We start from the raw sequence: 13,220 nt of genomic DNA on the forward strand, positions 1-13,220 counted from the left end.
GGGATTAATACCCTTATAAAAGCAACCAACCCCAGGGAGCTCTCTGCCTCACGTTTTGCCATGGGAGGATATAACAGAAGTTGGCAGTCTGTTACCTGGAAGAAGACTTTCCACCCTACTTGCTGAGACCCTGATTTTGGATGTGCAACCTCCAGAATTGTGAGGAATAAATTTCTGTTATTTATAAGCCACCCAGTCTGTGGTGCTTTGTTGTGGTAATCTGAACTAAGACAATCGTGTTAAGTATTTTTGTCTATATCCTAAAGCCAGTGAACTGGTAGAGGATTGAGAGACGGAAACTTCAGGATTCCCAACTTCTAACAATTGAGAAGGATGATCCTGTAAAGGAGACAGGGAAGGAATAAGAAGAAAGGTATGGGGGCGGGGGGGGGGGGGGATATGAGAGAGTGGTTTAACAAGAACCAAAAGAAGAGTGTTTTATCATGTCATGTGGTCACTTGGAGATTACTAATGATTTTTGCTAGAACTGTTTTTTTGGAGTGAAAGGAGTAGAATCTTCAACTAGAGAACAATGAGGGGTGAGTAGTTCATGGAGAAAAAAAGACTGAGAACTGCTGACTCTCCAAAAAGTTTATTGGTAAAGGAACAGAGACAGACGGGGCAGTAACTAAATGGGCAGATGGGTTTCTGGGAAACTTTTATTAAGATGAACTCATTTAAAAGTCATTGGGAAGGATCTGGTTAAAAGGAAGTACAAGGGGAGAGATAGTTGGTACAGGCAGAGAAGGATCATTGATAGTATAAAATTCTTGAGAATATAGGAAGGAATATAATCTAAAATGCACATGCTGTGATTGCCTTAGGAGGAGGGACACTTCCTTTAAGAAGAGAGGAAGCTAGATTTATATATGGAAATTGGAGGTAAGGTTATCTACTGAGAATTAAGGGGAATATGTGGAGGATCTATGGTTTGAGAAGAGTGGAAAAGGTTTGGAATAGTCGTTGGGGAAAATGAGTTGACAGAATGTATATGTTGGGTTTGGTCCATTTTAAAGGCCCACTAGAGGCTGTTGGTTATGAATTTATAGTGATGCCAGGTTACTCTAGTGTAACTTTCTATGGCAGTATTCAGTTGCTCATATAAGTGAATCAAAATATGAGATAATAAGGTCAGTGCAGGATCAAGATTTTTCTAAAAAGGTACAATAGTAACCATATTTCAGGAGACTAGGATATTAGTAATATTTTGGAGATGGTAGATCACACATCAAATACAAAAGGAAGTAATGAGGGAAAGGGCTAAAGTCTGAACTAAAAGTATCATTGCACTACACATCCTGATGTTAAAGATTAATTGGTAGGGATGAAGCAAATGCAATTGAACAAGCAAACTGAAAGAAGATAAGGTAATATTTTACAAGTAGATGTTTGAATTAGTGATTATTGATTATAGAACATTTCAGATTATGGAAGGGTCTAGTATGGCCTTTCCTTTATTGGAAAGGAAGTAAAGAACTGAGGAACCAAGGTAGTAGCTGAATTATCCAAGTGTATGTTTAAGACTCACAAGCATTACAAATTTGAGGTGCTCATGCTTTTGGTGAATAATGGAAAGGGACCAAGATGAGGTCAGTAAATTACAGAGATTAGAAGAGAGAGAAGGTGGTGTTGTCAAATTACACAAGTTTCAAAGCAGCAAGGTTTTTAAAATTAATGTTTAGTGGGGCACCTGAGTGGCTCAGTTGGTTGAGTGTCCGACTTCGGCTCAGGTCGTGATCTCTCAGTTCATGAGTTTGAGCCCCACATCAGGCTCTGTGCTGACAGCTTGGAGCCTGGAGCCTGCTTCGGATTCTGTGTCTTCCTCTCTCTCTGCCCCTCCCCTGCTCATGCTCTGTCTCTCAAAAATAAATAAACATTTTAAAAAAAATTTTTAATAATAATAATGTTTAGAAATAGCAGTAGGGTGTCAGAAAGAATGGTAGCAAATAAACAGATATTATGTAAGAGAACCATAGGGAAAGAAGTGTCCTTAAGGGAAGTGCTTGGTTTCAGATAGAACACAGAATTTGAGAAAATGCTCTGAAAATAGATTGAAAATGTAAGAGGCTGAGAGTTTGATAATAGTCTAGCAGAAGTTCCAGAGTACTCAGTGAAGGGGCTTGGGAGGTGAGGGGCATGTAGAGGGCAGGATGACAGGCAATGAAATGATGGCTAGGGATTGTAACACTTTTATGAATTGATTTCCTATGAGCTATTTCTAAATAATGTTAGCCTTCTGTTACTATTCTTTAAAATATTTATTTACTTGAGAGAAAGAGAGAGAATCCCAAGCAAGCTCTGCGCTGTCAGTACAGAGCCCCACGCAGAATCCAATCTCATGAACTGTGAGATTATGACCTGACCCAAAATCAAGAGTCAGAAACTTAACTGACTGAGCCACCCAGGCGTCCCTATAACTTACTCATTATGCTCTATTTTGAAGTTTTTCTAGGGCCCTTATTTTTAATAGTTTCTTTTCTAAAATGGAAAAGCCAAAAAGTTAGATATTTGATAGATTTTTCTTCTCTCTTTTTGAAAATGGATTTATTATTGCCATTTCCTTGTGAAAATTTTCATCTGTGTCTGGCAGAGTTTCTGGCATATTATAGGAACTTTAATTTTAAAAGTGTAGGCTCTGCAGAAATAAACAACATAGAATACAAAACACAGTAGAACAGATGAATGAAACCAAGAGTTGTTTTTTTGAAAAAATAAAATTGATAAACCTCTAGCCAGGCTTCTCAAAAAAAAGAGAGAGGATGCAAATAGATAAAATCACAAATGAAAATGGATTTATTACAACCAATCCCTCAGAAATACAAGCAATTATCAGGGAATACTATGAAAAATTATATGCCAACAAACTGGACAACCTGGAAGAAATGGACAAATTCCTAAGCACCCACACACTACCAAAACTCAAACAGGAAGAAATAGAAAATTTGAACAGACCCATAACTAGTGAGGAAATTGAATCAGTCATCAAAAATCTCCCAAAAATAAGAGTCCTGGACCAGATGGATTCCCAGGGGAATTCTACCAGACATTTAAAGGAGAGTTAATACCTATTCTTCTCAAGCTGTTGCAAAAAATAGAAAGGGAAGGAAAACTTCTGGACTCATTCTATGAAGTCAGTATTACTTTGATTCCTAAACCACACAGAGACCCAGCAAAAAAAGAGAACTACAGGCCAATATCCCTGATGAATGTGGATGCAACAATTCTCAAGATACTAACAAATCGAATTCAACAGCCTATAAAAAGAATTATTCACCATGATCAAGTGGGATTCATTCCTGGGCTGCAGGGTTGGTTCAATATTCTCAAATCAATCAATGTGATACATCACATTAATAAAAGAAAAGATTAAGAACCATATGATCCTGTCAATAGATTCAGAAAAAGCATTTGACAAAACACATCATCCTTTCTCGATGAAAACCCTCAAGAAAGTCAGGATAGAAGGAACATACTTGAACATTATAGAAGCCATTTATGAAAAGCCCACAGCTAATATCATCCTTAATGGGGAAACACTGAGAGCTATCCCCCTGAGATCAGGAACACAACAGGGATGTCCACTCTCACCACTGTCGTTTAACATAGTGTTGGAAGTCCTAGAATTAGCAATCAGATAACAAAATGAAATCAAAGGCATCAAAATTGGCAAACATAAAGTCAAACTTTCACTTTTCACAGACGACATGTTACACTACATGGAAAACCCAAAAGACTCCACCAAAAGTCTGCTAGAACTGATACATGAATTCAGCAAAGTTGCAGGGTACAAAATTAATGTACAGACATCAGTTGCATTTTTACACACCAATAATGAAGCAATAGAAAGAGAAATAAAGAAACTGATCTCATTTACAGTTGCACCAAGAACCATAAAATACCTAGGAATAAACCTAACCAAAGATGTAAAAGATCTGTATGCTGAAAACTACAGAAAGCTTATGAAGGAAATCGAAAAAGATACAAAGAAATGGAAAAACATTCCATGCTCATGGATTGGAAGAATAAATATTGTTAAAATGTCAATACTACCCAAAGCAATCTACACATTCAATGCAATCCCAATCAAAATTGCACCAGCATTCTTCTCAAAGCTAGAACAAACAATCCTAAAATTTGTATGGAACCACAAAAGACCCCGAATAGCCAAAGTAATACTGAAGAAGAAAACCAAAGCGGGAGGCATCACAATCCCAGACCTTAGCCTCTACTACAAAGCTGTGATCATCAATATAGTATGGTATTGGCATAAAAACAGACACATAGACCAATGGAATAGAACACAGACCCTAGAATTGGGCCCACAAATGTATGGCCAACTAATCTTTGACAAAACTGGAATGAGTATCCAATGGAAAAAAGACAGCCTTTTTAACAAATGGTGCTGGGAGAACTGGACAGCAACATGCAGAAGAATGAAACTAGACCCCTTTCTTACACCATACACAAAAATAAACTCAAAATGGATAAAGGACCTGAATGTGAGACAGGAAACCATCAAAACCCTAGAGGAGAAAGCAGGAAAAAACCTTTGACCTTAGCCACAGCAATTTCTTACTTGACACATCCCCAAAGGCAAGGGAATTAAAAGCAAAAATGAACTATTGGGACCTCATCAAGATAAAAACCTTCTGCACTGCAAAAGAAACAATCAACAAAACTAAAAGGCAACCGACAGAATGGGAAAAGATATTTGCAAATGACATATTGGACAAAGAGTTAGTATCTAAAATATGTAAAGAACTCACCAAACTCCACACCCAAAAAACAAATAATCCAGTGAAGAAATGGGCAGAAGACATGAATAGACACTTCTCTAAAGAAGACATCAGATGGCCACAGACATGTGAAAAGATGCTCAACAACATTCATCATCAGGGAAATACAAATGAAAGCTACACTGAGATACCAACTCACACCAGTCAGAGTGGCTAAAATGAACAAATCAGGAGACTATAGATGCTGGCAAGGATGTGGAGAAATGGGAACCCTCTTGCACTGTTGGTGGGAATGCAAACTGGTGCAGCTGCTCTGGAAAACAGTGTGGAGGTTCCTCAAAAAATTAAAAATAGAACTATCCTATGACCCAGCAATAGCACTGCTAGGAATTTACCCAAAGATACAGGAGTGCTGATGCATAGGGGCACATGTACCCGAATATTTATAGCAGCACTTTCAACAATAGCCAAATTATGGAAAGAGCCTAAATGTCCATCAACTGATGAGTGGATAAAGAAATTGTGGTTTATATACACAATGGAATACTAATTGGCAATGAGAAAGAATGAAATCTGGCCATTTGCAACAACATGGATGGAACTGGAGGGTACTATGCTAAGTGAAATAAGTCAGGCCAAAGAATGACAGATACCATATGTTTTCACTCATGTGTGGATCTTGAGAAACTTAACAGAAGACCATGGGGGAGGGGGAAGGGAAGGGGCAAAGGGGGAAAAAGTTACAGAGAGGGAGGGAGGCAAGCCATAAAAGACTCTTAAATACTGAGAACAAACTGAGGGTTGATGGGGGGTGGGGGAGAGGGGAAAGTGGGTGATGGGCATTGAGAAGGGCACTTGTCACGATAAGCACTGGGTGTTGTATGGAAACAAATTTTACAATAAATTATATTAAAAAAAAAAGTGTAGGCTCTGGAACCAGCTGCCTGATTCTGGCCCCACCTAACTCCTTATTTATAGCTATGTCACCGTGGAGAAGTTTATTCAGCTATTCTGGGATAGTAAAGCAAGAACAAAAGGAGTAAACCAAAGGGGAAGTGGTAAGGTATCCTGATCTGTGGAAAATAGGTGAGGCTACCATAATTTGGGGAGTACATCATCTAAGGCAAAATTCTTAGAGAACTATTCCCCAGAAATTGGGACACATTGAGGTAAAAACTGAAAGTTGCAAAGCTGTCTCAACCAAGCTCTGATTTTGCTTAGTGATTAACACTGTCCCCACTCCACATATTTCTGTCTGGAGCAAAATATTATCTAGAGACTGAAATTTTATACACAATGTCAAGTTTTCAATACAAATTATTAGCCATGCTAGCTATTAGACAATACTATATGACTACCAGCCAAGATAGAAAATTGAAAATAGGAACAGATTCAAAGGTGACTCAGAATTTTTAGTTAGCAGTTAGCAAACAAAGATGTTAAAATGACTATGACTGCAAGAACTAGAACTATAAAACTCTTAAAATATGGGAGTAAACTTCATGATATTGAATTTGGCAATGGTTTCTTGGATAAGATAGCCAAAGCACAGGCAATAAAAGAAAGAGAGAAATTGGACTGCATCAAAATTAAAAACTTTTGTGTATTGAAAAACACCATTAACAGAGAGAAAAGGCAACACACAGTGACAAAATATTTGTAAATGTATCAGGTAAGTGATTAATACACAGAATATATAAAAAACCCTTACAACTTGAAAACAAAAAATAAATAACCCAATTAATAACTGGGCAAAGACTAGAACAGATATTTTCTAAAGAAGATATACAAATGGTCAATAAGCACATGAAAGATGCTCAGTAATCATTAGGAGAATGGAAATGAAAACCACAATGAGATACCATTTCAAACCCATTAAGATGGCTATTATCAAAAAACAACATAACAGGGGCGCCTGGATGGCGCAGTCGGTTAAGCGTCCGACTTCAGCCAGGTCACGATCTCGCGGTCCGTGAGTTCGAGCCCCGCGTCAGGCTCTGGGCTGATGGCTCGGAGCCTGGAGCCTGTTTCCGATTCTGTGTCTCCCTCTCTCTCTGCCCCTCCCCCGTTCATGCTCTGTCCCTCTCTGTCCCAAAAATAAAATAAAAAACATTAAAAAATTTAAAAAAAAAAAAAAAAAAAAAACATAACAGGTGCTGACAAGTATACGTAGAAATTGGAACCTTTGTGCATTGCTGGTATGAATATAAGATGGTATAGCCATAGTCACTGTGGAAAACAGTAAGGCAGTTCCTTGAAAAAGGAAACAATTACCATATGATCTAGCAGCTTTCAGGCAGAGACTTGAACAGATATTTGCACACCCATGTTCTTAGGATTGTTCACAATAGCCAAAGGGTAGAAACAACACAAATATCCATAAGTGAATGAATGAATAAACAAAATGTGATATATACATCCAATGGGATGTTTTTCATCCATAAAGAGGAAGGAAATTCTGATACATGATACAAAATGGATGAGTTTTTAAGACCTTATGCTAAGTGAAATAAACCAGATGCAAAAGGACAAATATTGTGAATCCATTTATTGGAGGTACTTGAGGTAGTCTAATTCATAGAGATGAAAGGTAAAATATGGTTGCCAGGGATTAGGAGAAAAGAGAATAGGGAGTTGGATGCAGAATTTCAGTTTGGAATGGTGAAAAAGTTCTGGAGATGGATAGTGGTGATGGTTTCTTAATAATGTGAATGTACTTAATGTCAGTGAACTGTGTACTTTAAAATGGTAAAGTTTTGTTATGTATATTTTACCACAATGAAAAAAAATAACAACTATAATTAATATCAGCCAAAGACCTATCATCTTCAAAGGAACCATAGTAAGAATGACAATTAAATTCTCAACAGAAGTTATGGGAGCCAGAATACAGGGGGACATCTTTAAAATTCTTAAAGAAAATAACTTCTAATATGGAATTCTGTATTCAGTGAGAATCCCTTTCAAAAGTGAAGGTGAAATACATTTACGGTAAACAAATAATGAAGGAATTTATTACCAACAGATCTATGTTAAAACAAATACAGACAATACCAAGGTCAGCAAGGATATAAAACAACTGTAAATACAGGTTAACAACCAGTGCAATAAAGAAAGAAAAAAATTGGTGAGTTCTTTATAGATTTTGGATACTAGCCCTGGTACTGCTAGGAATTTGCCCAAGGGATACAGGATTACTGATGCATAGGGACACTTGTACCCCAATGTTTATAGCAGCACTTTCAACAATAGCTAAATTATGTAAAGAGCCTAAATGTCCATCAACTGATGAATGGATAAAGAAATTGTGGTTTATATATACAATGGAATACTACTTGGCAATGAGAAAGAATGAAATATGACCTTTTGTAGGAACGTGGATGGAACTGGAGAGTGTTATGCTAAGTGAAACAAGCCATACAGAGAAAGATACCACATGTTTTCACTCTTACGTGGATCCTGAGAAACTTAACAGAAGACCATGGGGGAGCATAAGGGGGGAAAAAAACTTCAAGAGGGAGGGAGGCAAACCATAAGAGACTCTTCAAAACTGAGAATAAACTGAGGGTTGATGGGGGGAGGGCAAAGTGGGTGATGGGCATTGAGGAGGGCACCTGTTGGGGTGAGCACTGGGTGTTGTATGGAAACCAATTTGACAATAAATTTCATATTAAAAACAAACAAAAAGGCTTAATTGGTTAAGCCTCCGACTCTTGATTTCAGCTCAAGTCATGATCTCATGGTTCGTGAGATCAAGCCCTGCTTCAGCCTCTGTGCTGATAGTGCCAAGCCTGCTTAAGATTCTCTCTCTCTCCCCCTCTCTCTGCCCCTCCACTACTCGTGCTCTCTCTCTCTCAAAATAAATAAATAAACTTTTTAAAAATGTATAAAATTGAGAAAGGAAGAAATTAAAAAATATTTGCTGACGACATGCTTGTATAGTTAGAAAATCCAAAAGAATCTACAGACTATTAGAATAAAGTGAATTTATTAAGGTCTAGGTTCAAGGTAAATAAATAAAAATTACTTGTATTTCTGTATACCAGCAAAAAACAAGCAACTTTTTTTTTTTAATGGTACTGTTTTTGGTACATCTCAAAAAACATCATTACCTAGAAATAAGCCTATGTAGGAATAAGTCTAATGAAAGATATGTAAGACCTCTACACTGAAAACTACAAATATTAGGGTAAACTAAAGAAAATCTAAATAAATGGAGAGATGTATACAATGTGTAAGTATTACAAGACTCGATATTGTTAAGATGTCAGTTCTCCCCAAATTGATCTACAGAATCAATGCAGTTTTAGTCAAAATTCCACCAGATATAGAGAGTGTGTATGTGTATGTGTATGAATGTACAACTTCATTCTAAAATTTATGTGGAGGGGCACCTGGGTGGCTCAGTAGATTGAGTACCAAACTTTTGATTTCAGCTCGGGTCCTGATCCCAGGGCAGTGGGATCCAGCCCCATATCGGGCTCCCCACTGAGCATGAAGCCTGCTTAAGGTTCCCTTTCCACCGCTCCTCCAAAATAAATAAATAAATACATACATACATACATAAATAAAGTAATTTTTTAAAAAAATTAAATAAAATTTATGTGGAAACACAAAGAGACAAAGAGTCAATCCTACTCTGAAGGAGAACAAAGCTAGAGAGCTTACACCACCAGATAACAATTCCTATTATACAAGTACTAGTGTAGTGTTGGCATAAGGATAGAGAAATAGACTGGTGGAACAGAACAGAATCCAAAAATAAATTCACATATACGTGGTCACCTGATTTACAACAAAGGTGACACTGGAATGCAATGGGTAAAGGATGATCTTTCAAATGGACCGCATATAAAGACAGTCTGGGGTCGCCTGGGTGGCGCAGTGGGTTGAGCGTCCGACTTCAGCCAGGTCAGGATCTCGCGGTCCGTGAGTCCGAGCCCCGCGTCAGGCTCTGGGCTGATGACTCGGAGCCTGGAGCCTGTTTCCGATTCTGTGTCTCCCTCTCTCTCTGCCCCTCCCCCGTTCATGCTCTGTCTCTCTCTGTCCCAAAAATAAATAAAAAACGTTGAAAAAAAAAATTTTTTTTAATAAATAAATAAATAAATAAAAGACAGTCTGTATCAGTAACTTATAGATGTAAGTATTAATGTAGTTGATCATATTTTAAAAACTTTTGTACTCTCTTCTGACAGGAATGTGACTGAGCATAGAGTAAATCAATGGTGGAAATTATTTCAGTGCATAAAATAAAGAACTGAGTTTTCTTATGTATTGCTCTTAAGATATGACCCAACATTATGAACCACTGAGAATTTTGAAATTTCTGTGTGATAAATAAGTTTTTAAAACTTATGCACATGATTTTGCTTAATAACTTTACAATGAATATTTGGATCTGTCTTAGCTATAAAGGTATTTGGCTTGACTGTGATACAACTTTATGATAAAAAATCATTAAAAAATTAATCCCGCTTAACCATTTTGTTTCAGATGGATTTATAGTACTTTTTTTTCAAATTATTTTTCTTTTAAATATTAGCATGTACACCACAGAACCACAGAATGAACATTTGGAGGATAAAAACACCCCATCATCTACAACTCCTCAGGTAAAACCTAAAACTATTTTGTAATATGAGACATAAAAATCAATCTGATCTTAGATTTTATTTTTAAAGTTTACGTATTAAGTTTCTATTATATGTCTGGTTAAAAAATGAGAAGTGGTCATTTAAAAGTAATTTAAAAGATTTTTTAATCTTTATTTATTTTGGAGAGACAGAGACAGAGTGAGAGCGAAGGAGGGACAGAGAGAGAGGTAGACACAGAATCTGAAGCAGGCTCCAAGCTCTGAGCTGTCAGCACAGAGCCCGATATGGGGCTTGAACTCACGGACCATGAGATCATGACCTGAGACGAAGTTGGACGCTTAACCGACAAAGCCACCCAAGCACCCCTGAAAATAACTAATTTAAATAAGTCCTAAGAAATGAGAAAAATGAACGAAAAGATGGAAAGGGGTGACTAAAGATTATTTTGGGGCTAAAAAAGGCAGGTTTTAGGAATAATGGAAATATGTTTTATTATTTTTTGCCACATCTAGGAAAAACTCAGTAATTTAAACTACAAGAGGTAAAGACAAATCTAAATTAACTAAAACACTGTGCTGTATATTTGAAGAGAACCAAGTTTTTATTTTCCCAAGTGTATAGAGTAAGTAATAGACGTTTTGTTGGTCTAGTTTTACTACATAGTAATTGCTCACAATTAGAACTATAAATTATTTACTTTTTAAAAATTGCTTACTTTTTAAAATAGGAAGAGGTTTCTATAGTTCTTAAGGGCTCAAAAAATCTTCTTTTAAATATATAAAACATTTGTCATTAATTCTAACTATTTTATTTATCTGTAAAGGCTTCATCCTGGTCTATGTCAATTTATTATATATTCTGAAATAATAAAACTTAAAATAATATGGTCTTACTGTATATGCACTTTCACCCAAACTAATCAAAATTCACCTTTGTGTCTATTCTTGGCCCTTTTGTATAGTGACAGACTTTCCAAAAAGTCTCTATACCAGAACTCCAACAGATTAATTATGATTAATTTTAAAGAAGTTTGCTATTAAAGAACCACGTAATTCATTTACATCAGCTGCTGTGGTGCCTCTGTCTCCCTAGTTACTAAATGTTTCTTTCCTCTTCCCTTCCTTAATCTGTCCATGCCTCTAGCCTTTGTTACCATTTCTTGTGACAGTACACTCTCTTCATTTGAGTGCAGTGGAGAGAGACACGTCTGCTTACACTATAAGCTCACATCTCTCTCCACTGCACTCAGAGTATTAGCAATACACTTACAGTGTTGGCCTGTTTGTGCACATGCGAATACATGCGTACACACACATAGACACCATAATGACAGTAAAGCAAATTTGAAGATCTTTATGTTAGGGTTAACTCTATTCTGGTTTTTTTGTTTGTTTGTTTGTTTGTCTTGTTTTGTTTACCTTGGAAGAAGCCTCTTAATATTCTCACAAACTACAGTGTCCTTTTTTTTTTTTTTTCTAAATCAGCAGTTTCATAGTTAGACTAACCAGCATTTAAAGCCTGGAAGATGTATCTAAACTCATGAACTACCTAAGGATGTTATCTATGATTAACAGTGGAAGCATGAGCCTTGAATTTCTGAAAGCTTGATCTGTTTTTCTCATTTTTTTCCAGTTATATAATTTTTCAAATGAAATGAGTCCAAGTAGAATTATATTTCACCTTCTTTCCAACTCAGTTGTATTTTCATTCTACAAAAGTTTTATGGAATAATCTTTGGAAGTAAGACTGAAGAGGGACACTTTTAATTATTCTGCTTATACTATAGGCTCACTTATCCAGTATGCATAAACCACAAATGAAAATGGCAAGGACAAGTCTATAAAAGCTAAATTAAGGTGCTCTACAAAGTGCACTCCTGTGACATCCCCAAATACCTAATGACATAATGCATGAATATTCTTTTATATGTGTAACTCTCCATGATGACAGTAATAATATGAACTTAATTATGAGATTTGGTGGTTTTGTACATTCATAAAATAGTATGGAAAGTATATGTCTTAAAAGATTTCCTTGTTTTACTTCAGATCCTCAAAGATAGTAGTATTCGTGAACATGAAGAAACCAAGGAAAGTGTCTTGTCACAAACAGAGGAAACAAAACCACAGAAGGAAAAGAAGTATTCTTGTCCTCCACAAGGAAATTTGAATAAAGTTATTACTAACGGTATGTGAAATAAGAAATGTAAGTGGAGAGAAAATGAGAGGTATATTTGATAAACATTAAAACACAAACCAACAAAGCCACTGCTTAATCTATATAAACCAGATCAAATTGGCTGTATACTTCAGCTCTATTACAAACAATATGTGGACAAAGAGGAAATATTTCCTTAACTCTGTCAAAAAATAGTAATAATTGCTTAACAGGTATATATTTTAATGTTTTTCATGACTTTCTATGTTAATTAGAGGATTAGAAACAGCATTGATTAAAGATTTTTATTTAAAACATACTTTTGATATTCAATTTTAAGTCAGCTGGAACGAATATTATACTCCTAGCAATATTAAGGTTCTTAATAAAATTAGGACCCCAATTTTAAAACAACTACTGCCTTGTAAAGAAGTGTATAAAACTTTCTTTCCCATTAAAATTTCAAAGCATCTCATTATCATATAATTTTTATATGATATAAGAATTATAAAAAGTTTATGTAACATAGCAATGTTGAGCATCTTTTCATGTGTCTGTTAGCCACCTAGATGTCTTCTTTGGAGAAGTGTCTATTCATGTCTTCTACCTATATCTTCACTGGATTATATGTTTTCCAGGTGTTGAGGTTGGTAAGTTCTTTATAGATTTTGCATACTAACCCTTTATCTGCTATGTCATTTGCAAGTATCTTCTTCCATTCTGTTGGTTGTCT

The 13,220-nt window shown here is 36.1% G+C and overlaps 1 protein-coding gene across 6 annotated transcripts in view; it reads left to right on the top strand.

The window, feature by feature from the left end:
* SLC9B1 (solute carrier family 9 member B1) overlaps nt 1–13,220 on the top strand; it is a 74,844-nt gene that overhangs the window by 11,475 nt on the left and 50,149 nt on the right. For 5 of the 6 annotated variants that reach the window (XM_058721784.1, XM_058721782.1, XM_058721785.1 and 2 more), the window contains 2 exons: nt 10,279–10,348; nt 12,379–12,517. In XM_058721784.1, the coding sequence (XP_058577767.1) occupies nt 10,280–10,348; nt 12,379–12,517 (208 nt within the window). In that variant the 5' untranslated portion in view covers nt 10,279. Of the gene's footprint in view, nt 1–10,278; nt 10,349–12,378; nt 12,518–13,220 lie in introns of those variants that run through there. The other variant, XM_058721787.1, reaches the window with a different exon arrangement.

The sequence above is a fragment of the Neofelis nebulosa genome, chromosome 3 (genome assembly GCF_028018385.1).
Source record: "Neofelis nebulosa isolate mNeoNeb1 chromosome 3, mNeoNeb1.pri, whole genome shotgun sequence".
Lineage (NCBI taxonomy): Eukaryota > Metazoa > Chordata > Mammalia > Carnivora > Felidae > Neofelis > Neofelis nebulosa.